Source organism: Danio rerio, chromosome 8, assembly GCF_052040795.2.
Source record: "Danio rerio strain M-AB ecotype USA chromosome 8, GRCz13ab, whole genome shotgun sequence".
NCBI classification, from domain to species: domain Eukaryota; kingdom Metazoa; phylum Chordata; class Actinopteri; order Cypriniformes; family Danionidae; genus Danio; species Danio rerio.
Window position 1 is genome coordinate 25,282,501 of NC_141028.1, and position 22,375 is coordinate 25,304,875.

Consider the following 22,375-nt stretch of genomic DNA (forward strand, 5'->3'; position numbering starts at 1 on the left):
AAATATTTATGTATCCCAAAAGTATTTCCATGATCTAACTGTTCTTACATAAGTGTTGTGTGTGTGTCTCAGTGTGCAAGATTAAGAGCAATTCTGTGTTGCAGTCTGAAGGCACAGTGATAAACGTCATGACCCTTGCCTTCACCTACGCTATAGGCGTGAACACACCTCTCTACTTCCATCGTTGTCATGACAATAAAACTGCAAGAAAGTTCATTGTGATTTATAGCAGGTTCAAGAGCTGCTAGTGAAGTTGGTGTCATTCCCTCCCCAAACGCTCCAGGAGAACTCATAACATGCCCCATGCCACCCATCTGCTCAGACGAAGCCATCACAATGCCACTGCTAATCTTGTAGCCGCTGTTGTTAGAGACTAACCACCACCCCCACTTCCTCATTTTTGTCACAAACAAACCCTCATTTCACTGTTCGGTCCTCCCCCTCTGCAAAAATACACTGATGAAGGCACAACTCAATTAATCTCAAAGACCACCAAAATACATTTAATCTTTGTTTGTTTATAGCCTGACAATCCGCTTGCAAAGTCGTGATATATGGAATACTGTTTTGGAGTCCAAGCCTACTCATCTGAACTGAAATAACTTTCAAAAAGCATTTATGACTTTTATGATTGTTTAGTCACGCTCAACGCAATCTCACAGCAATTTGCTACTTTTTTATTTAGTTGCTAATTCATATTCATTACATTTTAGTAAGATTTGCTCAACCCTTAGGGGTGGGGTTTAAGGCATGGCTCCTTTTCCTACATTTTCAAATGAATGAAATCGTGAGAATTCATACTGTACACTGTAAAAAAAAAAAAAGTCAGTACAACAACAACAACAACAACAAAAACAATCCTCCTTTCCTTTTGCTTTTTCTTGTTCTCTCAACTTTTAAAAACATCCGCTGCACTGACCTAAAATTATTTGTCGGTAATACAAAAAACATTAGGTGGGTTAACATAAGGTTATTAGTTTTCTGGAGAGGTGAACTACTCTGTAACAAAACTTTTTAAGTTTTGCCAACTCAACATCTTTCTTTTTTTCTCACCTTTAATTGATAGGACAGTAGAGAGGCAGGAAAGCGTGGGGAGAGGAATCCCGGATTGCTGTGAACACCAGAGTGCCATGTGCCGACATGTACTCAACTTTTGAAAACATCAGTCACACTGACCTAAAATGTCTGAAATTGAGTGAACATAAAAACTTCTTTGGAAACTGCTACTAAGAAATAATACATGATCAGAACAAACACACATGCATTACAAAAACAAACAAACATTACAAAGCATTTTTCCCTGTTTGTCCAGCCATGTTTTGATCCTTGTCTCGTTTACCGTTGATGTTTTTTTCGCCTCCTGTCTGGTTTCAAACTCTGTTTCTACTAAGGGTTTTGTTAACACTCATCTCCGTTTCTCCAGAAAATTAATGTTAATCTTTTGTTAACCCAACTAAATGTTTTTTGTATTACTGACAAAAAATTTTAGGTCAGTGCAGCTCATGTTTTTAAAAGTCGAGTGAACAAAATAAAGCAAAAAGTAATAAGGATTATGTTTTTTTTTTTTTTTTTACTGAATTTTTAGTGTACAAATCAGCCACTTTTCTGACCATATGTAAAATAGTTACGTTTCCTTGTATGATCATGTCACACTTTTTTACAACAACTATTTTACAAAATCCTGGCGACCACTACAATCTTTAGACTTGATGCATCCCATACACCAATATTTGATTGTTTTATAAAAGACTAATTTTATCGCTGTCTGTTCATCTCAAATCATAGATATTTACAATAGATGTCGCCTACGCTCTAGTTGTCTATTGGAAGGAATGTGTCAATAGAGCCGCCATTTTGGTACTTCGCAGCGCTTCCTTGAAACGAAGGTGGGACCAAGTTTGTGAATAAATCTCCTGTAAGAACGATTTGTGTGAACCATTGATATCCCTGCATCTTAATTTGCAAATCCACATTTCTAATCATCCAAATGGTATATAACATTTGTAATATTCAATAATTTAGGGTGGAAAGTATACACATTGATGCGCAGGCACTGTTATGTTATCAGGCACTCTTATAAGTTACTTCAAAAACTAGCTGTTACTTTACTTAGCTGACAATAATACAAGTTTCTGGCACCGCAGCATGTTGTCATATTTCATTTACATTGTGTGCTGATTTTATTCAACAAAACTAGCATCAGCCTAGCAGAAGCTACTTTGACTTATGGTCAATGCAGTAATTGACTGTATTATCATCAATAACGTTACTTGTTGAGCGCAAAAGTTCATATAAACATATAAAACATATAGTAACATATAAAATCGTAAAAAACTAAATCTTACCTATGAAATGTTCTGTCTTTATGCTTTGTTTTCTTAGTTTGCTCATTACTACACTTGAAAGCAGTGCTAATGTCCAGCATCTTTACATTGGCTTTGGTCTTGACTGAGTGCAGATTAATGACTTGTCCTGGGAGCACTGTACAAACATGGCGGCGGCATTGATGTATGCTCAGAGTCCATATGCGATGTCTATTGTATGTATCTATGATGTCATATTAGGCTTAGGTATAAACACTATGATCATGATTTTCAATACAGCACACACTCAGCTTATAATAATAGCATTTATTGTTGGCTTATGGAATTGTATGTGTTTGGACCCAGACACTGGCAATGCAAGACATTAGCAGACAAATACAGCGGAACTGAATTCATCCTCAAAGACTACCAAACGACTTCACTCTCAGCATTACGCTCAAACAAAGCTTATTTATTAATGCCCTGACAATTAAAAGCATACTCGCCTAACTAATAAGCTCAACTTATTCAGTATATAATTAGCACGAGTCTTTCTCATCCCACGCACACACAAAAGCAAACAAACAAACAAAACAAATCCGGCTTCTACACTTCACTGTGTGTCCCTTATTCGTGTTTATTGTTACCATGGAAAACTGAAGAGTAGAGCTGACTGAAAGAATGTAATCATCAGCGGTGCTCGAGTGGAGGTGAGAAATGCAGGTGTGTAGATGTGTATGTGTATCTGTGTGTGTGTGTGTGTGTGTGTGTGTGTGAGTGTGAGAGAGAGAGAGCAGGAAAAGTCACTCTGATTTCAGCCCCAAACTGTCACTGTGAATTGCCTTTCCATTAAAAACACTCACAGGACCACTTTGCCTGTTCAGCAGTGGACTGTTAACAGGAAGGAGGTCGAGACAAACATGCTGGGACCCCACAGGTGACCTCAAGCTCAGAAATTAACAGATGTAGCAAACTCATCAAGCACTGGATAAGTTTGAGCTAGAAAAAGTTATTGTTTTGAAACAGCTATGTCATGACATTTCCACTGTACCATTGTTAATCTAGCAAACTGTTTGTTTACCATTTTTTACTATAATTATTTTTTACATTATTGTTAAAATCTAACCAAAATATGCTGGGCTGGCATCATGCTAAAACATGCTAAGAACATGCTAGAAACTAGCAGCTCTGAAAAATATATTAAACTCGATAGGAACAAACTATGAAAACTAAAAACATTAACATGCTAGTAACCTGGTAAAAAACAACAAGAATAGCTTACTAGCAACATGTTAAGCATGATACCATTTTGATAAAAAACAGCTGCAAGCTAGCAAGATCTTAAAACATGCTAGTAACTTGGTAAAACATAACAAGATAAGGCTAATCCGCTTGTTAAGTGTGACGTCACGCGAAGCTGCTTCTGGGTCTAATCGCTCTATTCAACTGAATGGGGAGACTCATGAAATGGTAATAATAAACATTTACAAAGTGATTTAAGGCTTTCGAAAATCACAATCGCAGTATATATGCCCATGCCTAATATCCAATGGCCAGAAAGTGATGAACTTTTTTTATAAATAGTTAAAGTTTTGGTATTTGTTATGCAGCAAGCCCAGAGATTGTTGTGTACACTTTGATTTTATATAAAATTAACTTTAATGTGTGATAGGAATAAAACGTGGTCAAATGATTTCTCCACTCAAATGAATGGCGGCTTGGACCCAGAAACAGTATTACATACGTCACAAACACGTCACCACTTAACAAGCGGATAGCAACATGTTAAGCATGATAGCATTTAAAAAAACAGCTAAACTAGCTAGCAGCATCTTAAAACATGCTAGTAACTTGATAAAACACAACAAGAATAGGCCACTAGCAACATGGTAACCATGATAGCATTTTGATAAATAAAAAAAAACAGCTACAAGCTAGCAAGATCTTAAAACATGCTTGTAACTTGATAAAACACATCAAGAATAGGCTACTAGCAACATGTTAAGCATGATAGCATTTTGATAAAACAGCTAATCAAGCTAGCAACATCTTAAAACATGCTAGTAACTTGGTAAAACACAACAGAACAAGGCTACTAGCAACATGTTAAGTACGATAGCACTTTAATAAAACAGCTAAAGTATCTAGCAGCCTCCTAAAACATGCTAGTAACTTGGTAAAATACAACAAGACACAATAAACATGCTAACATAAAACCTAAAGATTAAATATGCTATCTATCTATCTATCTATCTATCTATAAATTATAATTTGGTCCAAAAAAATGGTCATGATCCTAACATTTATCTGAAGGACAGATTGAGATCGTGACAGGTGTTCATTCGTGAAAATGATTTCACACTGTCCTGTTAAGCTTTGAACAAGGAATATGAATGCATGTGCAAACACATACACACGCGCGTGCACACAGTACAGATAGATACATGTGATTCATAGAGTCAGTCTTGTGAGAAATTGAGTCCCTCTGAGGTTTGTTTAGGAGGCTGATGTGTGTGATGTTGACTCCATTAGGTACCAAGTCGAGCATCAGTAACACATGCGATGAGAAAGAGATAAAAATCCAGAAGCCAATGTAGATTCAAAACCAATCTAGATTCAGGTATAAAGATGCAGGTATGAGACAATAAAGACAAAAATATAAGGGTGTTGGAGAAAATTTCATATCATGAAAGTGCAAAAAATGTTTAAATCTGATATTATTTATGTCAATTACAAAACTTTTTTATTTTATGTTTTTAATGCATTTATTTAGCGTTGACACAGTAAATAGTCAATGAAAGGTAACTTTGAGCTATAACACAAATAGACTAACAGAATGATTTCTGAAGAATCATGTGACACTGAAGACTGTGGTAAAGTATACTGATCATGTAGCCTTTTGAAATAAAAAAAATAGAAAAGTTATTTTACATTTATTTATTCATTTTCTTTCCACTTAGTCTCTATTTCATAGGTCGCCACAGCAGAATGAACCGTCAACTATTGCGGTATATGTTTTATGCAGTGGAGGACCTTCTAGTCACAACCCAGTACTGGGAAACATCCATAAACACCCATAAAATATGGCCAATTTAGCTTATTCAATTCACCTATAGCGCATGTCTGAACTGTGGTGGAAACCGGAGCACCTGTGCGAAACACATGCAAACATGGGGAGAACATGCAAACTCAAAAATATATTTAGAAAGTCTAATCTCACTAACCTTGCAAATTCTGTCAAATCCAGTGATTATTTTATCCTCAGCAGTGTTCATATCAGTCGGATACTTTTGTTTGCTGATGCACTAATAACAAAATTAATAATATTCCTATGCCCCCCACCTCCAGAAGTTGCATAAATCCAGCCAATTAAAAGTGAACATGCCAGATAAAGAAGTAGCAAACGGCAGTCACTGAAGAACAGACAGCTGATGTTGTGCTCTCTGAAGGTAAAAGCACTTAAACCGTCACCTAACCTTTTAATCTGAGAGAAATGATCTGTTGATTTGTCATTGTTTGAGCCCCTACCCCAGCATTAATCCTAATATTATCTCTAAAATCTGATTGGTTGATAGGAATCTTGATCACAGATATACATTAAGTAAGCAGTAGCAACCTGATTGGTTGAGAACATGTGGCATGCACAGAAATTATGCCACTGCATATTTTTGTATTACATTGTATTATAGTGTGAAGAAATATAATAAGTGTATTCTCCAAATAGGTCTAATACTTTTAGGTTTTGAAAATGGGTGCTATACTCCGTCTTAGTACCAAAAATGTATCGGGGGTTTTATTTTTTTGCTTTTTGTGACCAACAATTCCCTCAACTTAGTGAAACAAACTGCACAGACTTTTCCCCCATTCAATTAAAAGAGATTGGTGTAGTAGCGCCCCCTACCTGCAGAATATTTGTCAGCATATACCAACCTTCCCACATTCCTACTGATACTGTACATGTGTGCCTATTCAACCACGTTAAAAGTTTAACATGTTCTTAAAATAAAAAAATGTAAATGTCTAACAGGATAAAAAAAAAGAATAAAATGAGCAAAATAAATAAATAAATAAATAATAATAATAACGAATTCATAACTCATGACTATATATATATATATATATATATATATATATATATATATATATATATATATATATATATATATATATATATATATATATATATATATATAGACAGCATATATATGTACAGCATGACATACAGAGTGCCAGAGTTAGATATGAAGCTAATTTACATCTGTAGTCCTAGAGTGGGTAGTTGTAACAAGCTTAACAAAATGAAAAAAAAAAAAAATCAATATACACTTACAACACCATACATAAAATACACCATCGTCAATTAAATTAATTCAAATCAGTGGTTGCATATTTGATTTTCTTTTAGCCAATCTTTAAGGACATTAATATTAAAAGTGGTACTCTCTCTCTGATATGCACTGGTATTTTATTCCATCTTTCTGCTGCTCTGACTGTCCAAAAACAGTTCTGATGAGAGTAATTCAGTTCTCAGATCTAATGAAAGTAATTCCTTTCTGAATTTAGAAAATAAATAAAAACTGCTTAGATATATGCTAACAAAATGATCTTAAGAATTTCAAGTGTGTTTCAAGTAAGCTTAGCTTAACCCTAAAAAGATTCTCTATTGGGTATAATGACAACTATAATGATATTTCTACTAAAACAGTTAAATTTTAAGATACTATGATACACTTTTTTCTGGATCATTTCATGCACAAAATTCAAAAGAAGAAATGAAGACTATAATGCTACAAATGCCTTTAAAGTTAATTCTACTGTTTAACAGGATCGTACATAGTAGTAAACAATACAAAGTACTCTAGGAACAATTAAAGACTGTCTTAGTTTTCTTATTTTCCCATTATCCACTCAAAAGAAAATAAATAAAATGTATAAAATCAAAACCAAACATATCCTCTGAGAGGAAAAAATAAATAAATAAAAATTCAAATTACATAATAATTTAAAATGAAAAAAAAATCTTTACTGTTAAAATTTTTTTTTGCAATAAGTTTTAAACTAAGTAATAAAAACAAAATAACATTAAATTAAATATATTACAGTGTAAGTCCCTGATGTCACATTATGTCCCTGAGAAGGACACTTGGACTATTACAAAATATACAGACAAAAAAAAATAATGCCTTTAGAATTTAATTCAAGCCTATTTAGAATGTTTCCCGTTTCAGCTTGGTGAATGTGTCTGACCTGGATAATAATAAATGTAACAGGTATGCTGTTATAAAATGCCCTAGAATTTCGTCTGCATGTTTCATGCTTTGCTTATAATCTTACAAAGATTTTCTAACTACACCGGCATTTACACTACATACTTTTTTCTGATATGCCAGCAAGAGTAACAGCAATCCTGTAGAAAACCCTTAATAGCTTTTATGTGAGCTGCAGATGCGTTTGACCCAGCGATAATGTATCCTGGTGCACCTTCAGCTTTCCTTTATAAGCGCCTTCTATAAATACATGCTTTACATACTTCATGTATTCATGTAGAGTTTTAGTCGAGAGCTATAAGGAACTGTCTTCTTCAAGGATGGGGGTTGTGTGTTTATCATCACCCCATTTATACAGCACAGTGACCCACAGACACATCCAGCTCCTGCTATTCCAGGCATCCACATATATACTGTTGCTGAGGCAACCATGTCTATAAGAGTTTACCTTGACAACCACACATTGCACCATGAGGCCTTGTCGCAGTTCCTTTGAGCTGAGTGACTTTTACATTCATTTCTTTGCCCAGATACTGAGGCATTTTTAGCATCATGAAACTACATGCTAGCCTTAAGGTCCCCCGGAAATCAAAACGAAAGCTGAAAGGTCACGAGTATCAATATGTTAGTCTTTAGGTTATCGATATTCTCCAAAATAATGACAAAAGTCGCTTTTAGAGGATATAAGCATTCAAAAACCTGCATTTCTTACTTCGGCCAATGGACCCTTTTCACATTTCTGGTCTTCTGAGTAGTGGAAGTCATTGTAGTTGGGCAAACTTAGAGCGCAGTAAATGGGACAATACAAAAAAAATGTAGCACCTGGGATGTATTTGGCGCTCTCCAGAAATGTATATAGGGGTATGTAATCAGAATGAGCCTGGATTGTGATAATGGCAACCTAAAAAAGAGAACAACGTCAAATTTATTGCGCATAGATGCTACATTTCAAATGCCTCGTACAAGCGGTAATTTTTCTATTTTTTTTTTTAATGCAAAGATGATGTAAAACATAAATAAATCCATATAAATGTTCATACGTTTAAAAAAATCTTTTAAACGTATGAACATTTATATGGATTTATTAAAAAAATAAAGGATTTAGGATGCTGATGACATCATAAACACATCATAATCTTGTGAAAAGGGTCCATATGAATCAACGATTGTGAAGCACTTCAGATTCTTATCAGATCTTCTGATCAATTAAATGCACTCTGGGTATTTTTTATCAGCCCGCCCCCTACAAGAAAAGACCCTTATTCATGCATAGTCAAACATTTATACAGAGGGCTTGAATAAACACTTGCAAATGAAAAATATACAGCAGCATGTTCTGAACACCTCCATGTTTATTAGTTTTTTTAGATTAGATTAGATTCAACTTTATTGTCATTACACATGTACAAGTACAAGGCAAAGAAATGCAGTTTGGGTCTAACCAGCAGTGCAATAGCAGAAAGTGCAGGATACAGGTACAAGTTATAAAGTGCAGTTATAGAAAAACTATAGTGATATTTACAGATGGATGTACTATCAACATTATATACAGGTTGGATTAGCTACTAACAGATTTACAATATATGAATATATGTGCAGGTTGCTATTAATAATCAGTAGTGTGCAGATACATACGCATGATTACAAGTGTATATGTTACAATATATGAATATATGTACAGGTGGTTTACAATAGTAATAATAATTAGTTGTAATAATGATTAGAAGATATTAAATTTTCTATAAGGTAAATGACTCATAGTGCACTATATAGGCCAGGAGTTTCCAAACTTGGGTCTCAGAGGTGCGAAAGCTGATATATGCTTTGAGGTTGAATAAAGATATAAAATATGCTCCACTAATATTTTAAGATAGAATTATTTTTTTTAAATCATGTGCTTACAATGTCAAGACATAAAGGCAATATAAAAAACAGAGAAATAATAAAAGTGTGATTGAAAGTTGCCTGCCAGGGCTCCAGATTGGCACTAAATGGATATTACTGCAACCTTTGTGACACAAAAATTTGTTAGAGGTCACACTGGTGCCACTCCAATCTACCAAACTGAACATCATTAGCATTGCATTGTGCATGATAATAAGGTATTTAATGCCAAATGCACCAAAAGCAAAACAAAATAGCACTTTTGGTTTGAAACAGATGATTGCATGGACCATTGATCAGCTCAGGCCAAAAGGAATAGAGTGCAGTGTGAGCTAAAGCAGATGTTTTTACTACACTGACCAGTCATGATGTCGAGAAACTACATAGTGCTGTCAGATCAAGTCAAGTTTTATTGTCATGCTGCTGCATGTGTGGACGGATAGTGGCACGTAATGCCATGTCTCGATAGACCACGGTCATACATACTAGTTAAACATAAAAACAGTTATATCCAGTTATCTGCCTATATAAATACTATAAAGAGTTGACTACACATACACAACCAAGGATGTACAAAAATGTTTCCATAAATACTGCATGTGAAATAGTGCAGAAGAGTGATTTTAGGGGGAAGCAGCGCACAGTGCAAAATGATCACCATTGAATTCTCCAGTGTAAATCACTATAGGTGTGCTTTTTCAACTAGTTAAGCAGAGCTGAATCATTCTCTACACCTGATATGGAAACACCTGTGCAACAATACACTAGTTAGAAAGAGTTCCATTCTGTAAATCACCAACATTTACCATGCTTTTATTGTAGTAGCATTGACTGTAATGATAGAATATTTATATAGAATTTTGTTAAATTATTAAGTTAAGTTTTATAAATTAATTTCGAGAGGAGCACGTAATATGACTGATGGCGGTTGGTCTCCCATAATGAGCGATAATCCAATCAGATTGATCCAAGACTTCAATAATTAGAGCGATATTACCCAACTGCATTATCTTCATTTGGGAGAATCCCCCCTCTCACCCTATCTCTTCCTTTTCTTCCTTTACCAAGGGGAGCTCCCAAGACCTACCTGATCTCGGACCCCCTTACATGCTAATTGACCAGGCGGGAACCCTGGGTTCAATTATCTCCAAGATCAGGGTTTTCTCCCAGGACAGCATGTCAAACCTGCTGATAGCGTCAAGCAGTATCTAAGTGTGAACTCTTGAATGTACTTGAAAGTATTTTAAAAGTGTAAAGAAAAAGTGACCCTAAACCACAAAAAAAAAGTCAAAATTATAGATTATATATATATATATATATATATTTTTTTTTTTTTTTTTTTTTTTAATGCCAAAAATCAATTGAATATTAAGTAAAATCATATTCTATGAAGATTTTTTGTAAATGTCCACTGAAATTTTGTGAATATCAAAACTTTTTTTTTTTTATTATTCATTCATTCATTCACTCATTTTCTTTTTGGCCTAGTCCCTTCTTAATCTGGAGTCGCCACAGTGGAATAAAACACCTCCTACTTATCCAGCATATGTTTTACGCAGCAGGTGCCCTTCCAGTTGCAACCCATCACTGGGAAACACCCATACACTCTTATTCACACAAATTCACTACAGACAATCTAGCTTACCCAATACACCTATAGCGCATGTCTTTGGAGGAAACCCACGCAAACATGGGGAAAACAAGCAAACACCACAGAAATGCCAACTGACCCAGCCGAGGCTCGAACCAGCCACTTTCTTGCTGTGAGGCAACTTTGCGACCCACTGTGCCAAAAACACCCCAATTTTTTTTATTAGTAATATGTGATTCTATGAACTAAATTTGCAAAACTTTTTTTCACGTCATTATTTTTCTTATAATCAGTTTTAGATTATAGATTTTCAAATAGGAGTATCTCTAGTATTTTTTTATTTTATTTAAAATATATCAAGTGTTTTGGTGTGCATTTGAACTTACACTAAATGTCTGTTACTGCTTCTCACAGCAAATATTCTAGAAACCACAAAGTTAAGATACTTTTTACCATGATAGTGAGGTGCTGAAACTGTGTTCATGATCTACAAATCATGATATGTAGAAAGATAAGGTTGCTATGAATTTCACAGAAACTTACAGATATAGGTACTGTTTTATAACAGAAAATAAATGTACATCTGCATCCCAACTCAAGCTTCTTAACCAAATTTACTGTGCACATTTATATTTTATATATATTTTATTTATATACATTTTATATTTATATATATTATATATATATATAAATCAGACAAACCACATTCTTGGACAAGACAGCAAAGAGCAGATCATTTGCTTTTGTGGGAGTTGTTTAATAGAAAATAGAAATAAACTCTTTTTTTTTTACTTTTTAATCATCATTGAGAATTCAAAGTTTTTTTTTTTTTTTGACTACTGAACTAGAAAAAGTATCTAAGTGCATCTCAGAAATCTGATTAGAATATTTTTAGTGTGAGTCAGTGCAGAGCACAAAACATATTAGCCTCATTTATTTTCTTCCCTGAATGCTGTATTATAAAGGGGAGAAAGATTTAGACAGACTCAGGATTGCTATTATAGACTGAGTCTATTATGAGTCACTGGTGAGACCCTGGCTGACATTAGCTGAGAGATAAACAAAACCTTATTGGCTATATTTTAAAAAGGGATGGGCTACTCCATATCCTGCCATCTTTATGTTTCAATTAAACTGACGTCACTCATTGAAGAAAACTGCCTGTTTCAAGGCACTTTAAAGGACTTTGAATGCATGTTTAGTGGTAGTCAGCAAAAACATACTGAAAACAACACGTCAACTCAATAAATCAATCAATATATGCACTGACTATATTTGAAAACGTTGACATATTCATTCATTTATTCATTTTCATTCAGCTTAGTCCCTTTATTTATTAGGGGTCGCCACAGCGGAATAAACCGCCAACTTATCCAGCATATGTTTTACACAGCGGATGCCCTTCAAGCTGCAACCCAGTATTGGGAAACACCCATACACAACGGCCAATTTAGCTTATTCAATTCACCTATGGCGCATGTGTTTGTACTGTGGGGGAAACCGGAACACTCGGAGGAAACCTACCCGAACACGGAGAGAACATGCAAACTCCACACAGAAATGCCAACTGACCCAGCCGGGACTTGTTTCCTACCTGCTCATTGGTGTTCATGCATTGTAGTTTCATCTGTTTCAGATAGGTGGCAGTGAGAGGCATGTTGTAATCGATGAGGTCTGGCACCAGAGATGTGGGCCGGTCATTCTCTGTGGGTGAAAATCAACAAAAAAAGGCACACATTGAGGTTTAAGATAACAATAAGGTTTTACTTGTTAACGTGAGTCAACTACATTAGTTTATGTGACTTAACCACGAACAAAACTTCTAATGTTTCAAAGTTTAAAAAAAGTTTTGAATTTAGTACATGCACAATTAAATTGATAATCAAAAAACAATTGTTTAGATTTTTTTTTTCCAGATTAATTAATGCTGTGAAAACATATTCCTCATAGTTAACATATGCATTAACTCAACACTGAAAAAAATTATTCAAAGATGATTCCTTGAATTTACCAAATTCTTTTAGGTTATTTAGTTGTAAACAATTTATTTGTGCTACATTTAAACAAACAAATTAAGTTGAACATTAATACATTTAATTTGTTTGTTAAAATTGAACACATATAAATAGTTTGCAACACGTTTGCAGGCATCTTTTTTTTCAGTGAACTTGAGAAATAGAACTTATTGTGAGGTGTAATTTTTGAAATAGGATCATTTTTAAAATCTAAAGTTTATTTTATATATATATATATATATATATATATATATATATATATATATATATATATATATATATATATATATATATATAATAATAAAACAAAATAATAATCCTGTAATAAGTAGGCGTACACAGAAGTTGTCTGTGCAGAAATCAGCAGATTTTTAGCCCATCATTGACTCTATTTATTTAATTCTGTAAATGTGTGTAAATTGATATTTATTCAGTTATTTTTATTAATTTCAGTAACATTATTGAGTATTTTTTTCTGTCGTTAAGTAGATATGTTATGTGAGACTTGCTTTGTTTACCAAATAAGTGGATCTAACTGGATTTGCATTGTAAACATTAAATAAAAGTTAAAGTTTTTAGTTATAATACTTCCAAAATAATTCTGCTTAAATCCACAAATCTTTTTTAAAATTCTCAGCAGAAATGGCAAAACAATGTCCACATATACTGTGTAGCCCAAGTAATAAGTACGTATTACTAATACTTTAGTAATAAGCCTTAACTGTGAAAAATTTATTTTAACACAAAAGTTTAACAAATTTAAAATAGTTGCTAAATACACAATGCATATAATAATTCCTATAATATAATAATCATTTAAAAATGAATAAAATTCAAAATAGAAAAACTAGAAAACTATTATATATCTTGTGTATAAACATATAGCCTTTTAAAAACAATAACTAATAAAAATCCTATAAACACAGATTCCGAATCTAATTAAAACGATATATACAAAATTAGTTTTGTGTTTTAAAAGGCTCAATTTATATATAGATGAAGTCAGAATTATTAGCCCTTCCTTTGAATTTTTTTTCTTTTTTAAATATTTCCCAAATGATGTTTTACAGAGCAAAGCATTTTTTCACATTATTTCAAATAATATTTTTCTTCTGGAGAAAGTCTTATTTGTTTTTTTCGGCAACAATAAAAGCTTTTTATTATTTTAAAAACCATTTTAGGGTAAAAATTATTAGCCCTTTAAGCAATATTATTTTATGATTATCTGCAGAACAAAACATCAATATACAATGATTTGCCTAATTACCCTAACCTGCCTAGTTAACTTAAATGACCTAGTTAAGCCTTTAAATTCCCTTTAACCTAATTACTAGTGTCTTAAAAAATATCTAGTAAAATATTGTTTACTGTCATCATGGCAAATATAAAATAAATTAGTTATTTGAAATGAGTTATTAAAGCTATTATGTTTTTAATTTGTCAAAAAAAATATTCTCTCCATTAAACAGAAATTAGGTAGGGGGTGGGGGGAATAAACAGGGTGGCTAATAACTCTGACTTCAACTGTATATCTAGCTAGAACTGATTTTGAAGGCCAGTATTGTTCTGCTTAAAAGTGTGCATGATTCCATTTAATCCTCTAGAAGGCGCTCTTGAGACAGTGCTCTAACAAACCCTGCCGAAACTCCCTCGGGTCTTTGTTAAAATCAAACCCAATAAATGCAGACAAGCTTTTGTTTGGACACAGATCTTCATACTCTACAGGGTTCCCAGATGCTATACAGTGTGAACATTTCAAAAGCAAATCTTCACTCTATAAAGTGCTTTAGAGAGCAAAGAAAACACACTACCCTTCAGAACCCCTGCAGGCACCAGCTGATCAGCTCATTCACCATTCAAACTTTGTTTAACATCCACTCTCCACAAATGCGCACACATATTTTATGAATACAAATTAGGCTGTGAACTGGTGTATGCAAATACACAAACTCTTCAGTGCATGTTGGTTAACTTGCACATTTATGAATCATGTTTTTTTTAATATTATTATTTTAGTTCTACAGAAATCGAGCTTATCTGTGGCAGTGCGAATTAGTCACATCAGTCTATGACTAATGGCAGACAGACGTCACGTCTGCGCAGAAAGATGACTAAAACCATAAAGACTACAATATCACAGCTGTGGCAAAATGACCAAATCTCTACAAATCCCTTCTGATTCATGTTCAAGGAATCGTTTGCTGATTTAACAAGTCATAAAACACTACGCTAATAATGAAGCCTCGATTGTAACAGCGCTACTGTCTCCGAATTAGGATGCAAACATCCAGACAGAAAGGCATATTTGAAGGTCATCACATGAGCATCTGATTTGTCATGTCTTGAAGGATTGCCTGCATTTTCCTTAATCTGATGTTTACTGAGGGAAGTGTGTGGGTCGGATTATCCGTGCATTAATTACAAGTGGCCCGTAGAAGCGCAGAATTTTGAGTACGAGAGTGTGACTTTAATGACGATTTTGGAAATCTTGTCTTCCTAATTACCGCTAAAGGGCGACTCACTCCCAAAACTTCAATTAGTGATAAAATGAACCAAAACAAGCTGTTTCCTCAGCCGTGCATACTCATGTGTGATTTAAAATTGTTAAAAATGGCAAAATCAGAGGGTAAAGAGCAGTGGCAGTCGGCTGACCTTTGAACTCTGCTGTGCTGGGGTTGATGTGCATCCTTTTCTGGCATTCTCCACAGCTCATCAAGAAACGGGTCACCGCCTCACGTGGAAGAAATGCGTAGGTTTCAGCAATCTGACAAGCAAAAAGAGAGAGTGGAACAGAGTCAGCAAACATTTTGGAAGAGATTAAACTAACAGAAAAGGAGAAACATGGGAGCGAGAGTACCAACAAAAATAGTTTACTTTGTTCTGGAGCTCGATTCAAACACCCACATGATCTTATTCCTGAATGACAGCAATCCAGCTATGTTTCACATGTACAATTTCACTGGAACATTCAAATCGGGTCATATTTGTTGTTGTATATGGAGGTTTTACACTGTACATTCCTAAGCCTTGGGTGTTAGTGCCATTGATTGAATGAACTCAGTATGGGACAAAAATTTTAATAAACACTTTTTTAAACATGCTTTGCATCCTAATATTGTATGCTGCAAACTGCTATTAAGTTTCTTACTGAATAGACTATATATCGTGTTGCATCGGACATTATTTCACAACATGTCATTTTTAATATTATTTTCAATGCTGTGATAAAAGATGATATTACACTGATGTCTAAGATAGCTATCAACATAGATTTTATCACCCTTAACCTTCAAATAAATATTATTTAGAATTGAAATGTGCAGAAAGGTAGGGTTGGTCACCCCTGATCTAGTGGTCAATATGCTTTATATGTCACCACCTACTGGCACAACAATATAACTGAGACAGCTTTTATTTGAAAGTTACACCTACTATATATTAGGCAAGTATGTGATTGTGATTTTTTGCATTTATCATCCAATTTTTGCATTTTCTATCTATCTATCTATCTATCTATCTATCTATCTATCTATCTATCTATCTATCTATCTATCTATCTATCTATCTATCTATCTATCTATCTATCTATCTATCTATCTATCTATCTATCACATTGTTACACCAGTAGGTGGAAACAAGTGCCTTTTAAAAATGGATCTGACAATAAAACATTCTGTTCTGAATGCAGAACTGTGGCTTTATTTCAGAATGTTGATGTACTTAAATTGAGTAGGGGGAGGAGATGCACATCATTCACTCATAGCAAATAAGGTTGAGAGGGCGTGGTTAAGAATATTGTTTTAAGTCTTCAAACTAACGTAGAAGGACCACAACTCCAAACGCAGAAGCAAACGATCAGACTTTGATTGAAGATTAACAAAACACACTTTTTTTCAGAGGATTAACTCGCAAAGATTTTTTGCTCAATAAAAAATAACAATGTGCACAAGCACAATAAACACTGTACATTTTGACTACACACAAACTTTATTGCAAAATTCAATTGTTCTGTTATATTTACGATGAATATGTTGTCATTGTCTTATGACATGACCTACAAGCAGTTGCGTTGCTTTACTGTCATTCACAAATGCTGTCTTATGGCCTCATGGGACAGTCAAGTGTCCACTGTGGAGGTTCACTTCAGAAGCTTCTAAATCAAGGGTGCTCAACCCTGTTCCTGGAGGCCTACCTTCCTGCAGAGTTCAGCACCAACCCTGATCAAAAATCTCAATCAATTAATAAGGACCTGAAGCAGCACTTAATAATTACAGGCAGGTGTGTTTGATATTGGTAGCAACTTCTTTCTTTCTTTTTTTTTTCTTTCTTTCTTTCTTTCTTTCTTTCTTTCTTTCTTTCTTTCTTTCTTTCGTTTTTGTCTATTCGTCTGTGTCTCTATTTACTGTATATCTGTCTGTCTGTCTGTGTCAACCTATTGTATATATATCCGTCTGTCTATCTGTCTGTCTATTCATCTATCTATCTATCTATCTATCTATCTATCTATCTATCTATCTATCTATCTATCTATCTATCTATCTATCTATCTATCTATCTATCTATCTAATCTCTAAACATTGTTTTTAATTTATCCAGCAATGTGAAGCTCTCCTGCGTTCTAAGCTCCCCACTGATGATACATTTTAAGACACTCAGTGCCTGCAGCATAAAGGCTGTCCACTTTGCTTCAGAAGGCAGCTGCTTATTTAGGAAGCATTGTAGGTTTTCCACACTAATAACAATGCGCGTGCAACTGAATGCTCTACAACTCCTTCCTCCTCCTCAATGCCTGCTTTCCTCTCTTTTCCAGTCTTTTCTGGTGTCTCTCATCTCTATCCCCTCTCCCTCCATTCTCTTCTGCTCTAGCTTTCTTCTCCTGGAGGCTTTCTGAGTGCGACCTTCACACAGAGAGGGTGATGGAGCAGTAGGAATAGCAGGCCCAGCACCCTCCCCCCTTCAGGCGGCACAGAGGGAAAAGGCCAACTGGGGAAAACCGCACCTCCCAGAATGCCATGCTCCCAGACTGCCCCCTCCTCCCCGGCTGGCAGGGCTGCTCTCTGTGGGCTGCTCGTGCTATGAGACCTGACAGCAGGGCTCTCCGGGGCACGGGCTGAGGAGACGAGGTGAACGTTGCCCCAAGGACATTGTGCAGCCCCCTGCCACCCCTGAATCACACACACATAACACACACACACAAAAAAACACCCTTCTGCATCTTCAATATCGGGGGTGCTTTCTTTCCCTTTGTGTGTCCCGAAACAATAAATGGCCCTCTTTTCTCACTTGTTTAAGTGGTCAAGTAATATTGTAATATTTTATAGCCACATGAATTAATTTCATTTTATAATAAAAAGTTACAATGGAAATGCCTGAAATCTAAGGGAGTGGTATTATAGGTGCCCCTTTAGTGGTCTCAGGCTCAATAAAGCAAGGTTGCATTTACCTCAGGCCACCACTAGAGGGCACTGTGCAGACAGCAGCAGTATGAGAGGTAGTGGGTCAGGACAGAAGGGGTGACCTTATTTTAGTCACACTAACCATGACTAAACTTGAATTGATACATATCTAAAAATGCACAAGTTAAAAAAGTAATTATAACATAGTTACATGGTGTTCAACAGCTACATTAATATGAATATAGTTATTAATAATGGTATTAGTAAAATAATAATAATAATATAGCTTGTATTATAAATGTATATGCAATTACAATTATGTATTTTCCCAATTTAATTTAACTTATTTTTCTATAGTTTTATTAATGCTTTAAAATTGATTATTTATATATATATATATAATATTAACATATATCTTTAGAACTTAACTTCAAAGTCTTCAATTTATTAACTTAAATAAAAAATAAAGTAAATTAAAATAAAATATACTCTTAAAAAATATCAACATCCATTTTTGAACTTATCTTTATAGACTTCAATCTATTAATCTGCAGTAATTGTTGATTAATTAATATAAACATTTTCAGTAAAAATAAAATAAAATGGAAAAATAAAATAAATAAAAACAAATAAAATATAATATCATTCAATTAAAATTAAATAAAATAAAAAATAAATTAAAATAAATAAAAAATAAATAAAACAAATTAAATTAAACAATTAAAAATGTAAAATAAAAAAATACACAAAAATAATAAAAAATTAAATAAAATTAATAAATAACATAAAATATAATACAATATAATTAAAGAATAAATAAAAAATAAAACTTAAAAAATAAAACAAAACAAAATATAATAAAATAAAAAATAACAATATAAAATAAAAAAGCTTCAAAGTCAATTTTCCTCACCAAACCTTTACCATTATGCCAAAACTACGGACTCATCATGACCTGAAAGACTGAGGCAGCATTTGGAACAAAGCCATGGATGGTAAAGTGTGTAAGGATTCTGGACACCACCAATCAGAGTCAGTCATAGCTAATTACAGTTCAGCCAGAGCAAATCAAGCCAATAACAGCTGATTTCAGAAGGCTACAGCAATTCGGTGAGAACTTAAGGGTGTTCTGCTCCTTGCTTGTCTCATAGTCCAGCGGTTTGAGAGTGGCTCTATGTGTGCCAAATGTCAAAAACATGGCTATCAGGCAGTTGATTGCTTTAATTAGGTGATTAGCACAGAGCTTAGTGGGGGCTGGAACCCGACACCTGCTTTCACACACCAAGGAATCACAGCACAAGGGAAAATAATCAAGTGCACACTTACACATCCACTACCATACTTCTGAAAGAACAAGGCTAGTTGGTGCGTTCTCGTTTAATTGGATCAGATGCTAAATGCTGCATTAGTTTAGTAACTCGTATCGGCTTTCTTCCTCCCTCATTATGAAATACTAAGCAACATAATAACTCGATAACACCTATGCTGCTGAAATGTATGTGCTACGAAATATAATAGTGTGTGTATAATTGCACACTACACGAAACACTTCAATGCGGTCACATGGAGAGATTGCATTGCACAAGAATAAAGGTATGTGATATAAAATCCCCCTCGCAGTGTGGCATGGCAGTTCAGAATGAGTCTATCTGGACCCTCAGATTCAGTCACTAATTCATTTATGTTTGTTCCTCCTACTTCATTCACCAGAGTCTCAGATAAAGGAGAGGTGAGTCACACACACACACACACACACATACACACAGCCAGCTCCCTTTACACCAATGTAAGGTGGTTGAGAAAGCACTCGTTATTGTGAGCACCAGTAGAAATGAAATTGGACAGAGTTGTTTTGAAGTGAAGCAAAATTGGTCACTGCTTTTTTTTTCATCCACTAAATATCATAGAAAACTCTGTCTGACACTCTTAAGTTTTCAAGACCTCTCAGACATCTCTGACAGTCAGAGAAAGCAAGAATATGACAAAAAATTTTGAGAGGTACACTGGAGACAAAAGGTTTGTGAGGGTGATGTACAGGTTGACTCATTCTGCAGTTTGGACATCAACTTAAAATACAGCTGGATTTCAGGATAAAACTCTATTCCTATACTTAGGAATAGGGAATAAACATTAGGGAATAGGGAATAAATATTACAAAAAAGATGTATTTAATACTATGCAATATATATTATAGTCATATATTTAAAAAGAGACCAATTTAAGTTGTTTTTTTTCTCTAACTATTGTCCTGAAATTATGTACATATTTAAGAGATGATGGTAGTCACAACAAGTCTGCTTTAAAGCCCTAGATTTCAATATAGACTAGATTATATTTACTTTTGTCAAACTATCTAAGGAACCCTGTCTATACAATTTCTAGTGCTACAGTCGGGTATCAACAGTTCTCATTTTGTCTTCTGTACATTTATTACACCCAAGAAAATTAAGAAGAAACTAATTAACTGAAAACTGTAGGGTTACATATATTTTGAGGGGTCTAATTGTGATTTCTCTCTGTGAAGACTCTGCATTGAGTGAAACTAAGTTCGCTTTTTCAGATCTTAAATTTCTCTCACGAGTGCCATTCGTGCCTGCTGTTCTCGCGTAAATCCACCAAAGGCAACTGACTATTTCACTGACTGAATGACTGCCTTTTCACATGGTCAAACAGGGTTGTGCTTATTCTCTAATGAGTTATGGGTGTGTTTTGAGCATATGTGCATTAAACCAATCAGAGTCTCATCTCACATTACCCTTAAGAGACAGTTGTGTCACGTTGTAGCGCATTTGCTATGTACATGGCCGATTTCATTAGTGTATATAACATATACTAATATTCAGTGATTCATTCATTTTCTTTTTAGCTTAGTCTCTTTGTAAATCTGGGGTCGCCACAGCGGAATATACCGCCAACTTATCCAGCATATATTTTGCGCAGCGGATGCCCTTCAAGCTGCACATATATTAATATATGTCCAATCCAAGTAATAATTTTTGTAACAGTTTAATTCTTTAATTCTTTTTTCACATATAAAGATATTTGTGAGTTGGTATACATCCTGTGTATATCAAGCAGTGTGTAAGAGTTTGAACCCACATGGACGCATAACTAACAGCTGGTCAGTTGCGCAGTCTAATTCAGTTCTTTAAAATAGCACACGACAAAAATGCGTCTTAATACACCTCCTTTTTAGACTAGCACACCCATAAGTCCACAAAGTGGCACAAATGGATCTATTATTTAAACAACGTGGTGCAAAACATAAAAATTAGGATTTTGCTGGTCTGAAAACAGCAACAAATCGCGCCAAACATGCCTTGTGCCTTATTGTGCTAGGTGTATGATAGGGCCCATTAAGTCATCTGGTGAAACTGTATTTATATCTCAATATATATCCAAAAAAAAAATATTGCAATTCTAGATTTTTCCAATATCGTGCAGGCCTACTGCAGATCGTTTTCATGCTCAAAGAGCAACATTGCACTAAAGAGGAACCTGAAAGTATTAAAAAACCTTCAGTTTCAAAATTTTGAACAATGAAAAACTACAGGGAGGCCTTAAAGCTTCTCGTTGACAGTTGTAAACTCTTCTCATTACACGTTTAGAAAGATGACTGGTGCATGCCCAGCACATGCTGAGATGAGTTGTATTAAGTAGCATTTGCTGTGAACTGAGCTGCTGTGTAGCCATTGAGATTTGATAATCGCACTAAGCCATATCACAATTAATGGTGCAGGCCTACTGAGAACTACAGAAGTACTGAGTCACGAAAGGGCAAACTCTGAGCAATACAATTTTCCTCTGGGCTTGGCAAGCCAGGCAGTTTTATATAAGTCCCATGATGCAATACTTGTCACTTGGGTCTTGTCATGTTTGACAGCTTGAGAGGTAGTGATGTTGACTTACATCGGTAGGT

The 22,375-nt window shown here is 34.6% G+C and overlaps 1 protein-coding gene across 3 annotated transcripts in view; it reads right to left on the reverse strand.

Moving 5' to 3' along the window:
• nol4la (nucleolar protein 4-like a) overlaps positions 1–22,375 on the reverse strand; it is an 85,791-nt gene that overhangs the window by 21,866 nt on the left and 41,550 nt on the right. For all 3 annotated transcript variants that reach the window (XM_087264646.1, XM_087264645.1, XM_087264644.1), the window contains 2 exons: positions 15,713–15,824; positions 12,640–12,749 (listed from right to left, as the gene is read on the reverse strand). In XM_087264646.1, coding sequence (XP_087120772.1) covers positions 12,640–12,749; positions 15,713–15,824 — 222 coding nt within the window. The remainder of the gene's footprint in view (positions 1–12,639; positions 12,750–15,712; positions 15,825–22,375) is intronic.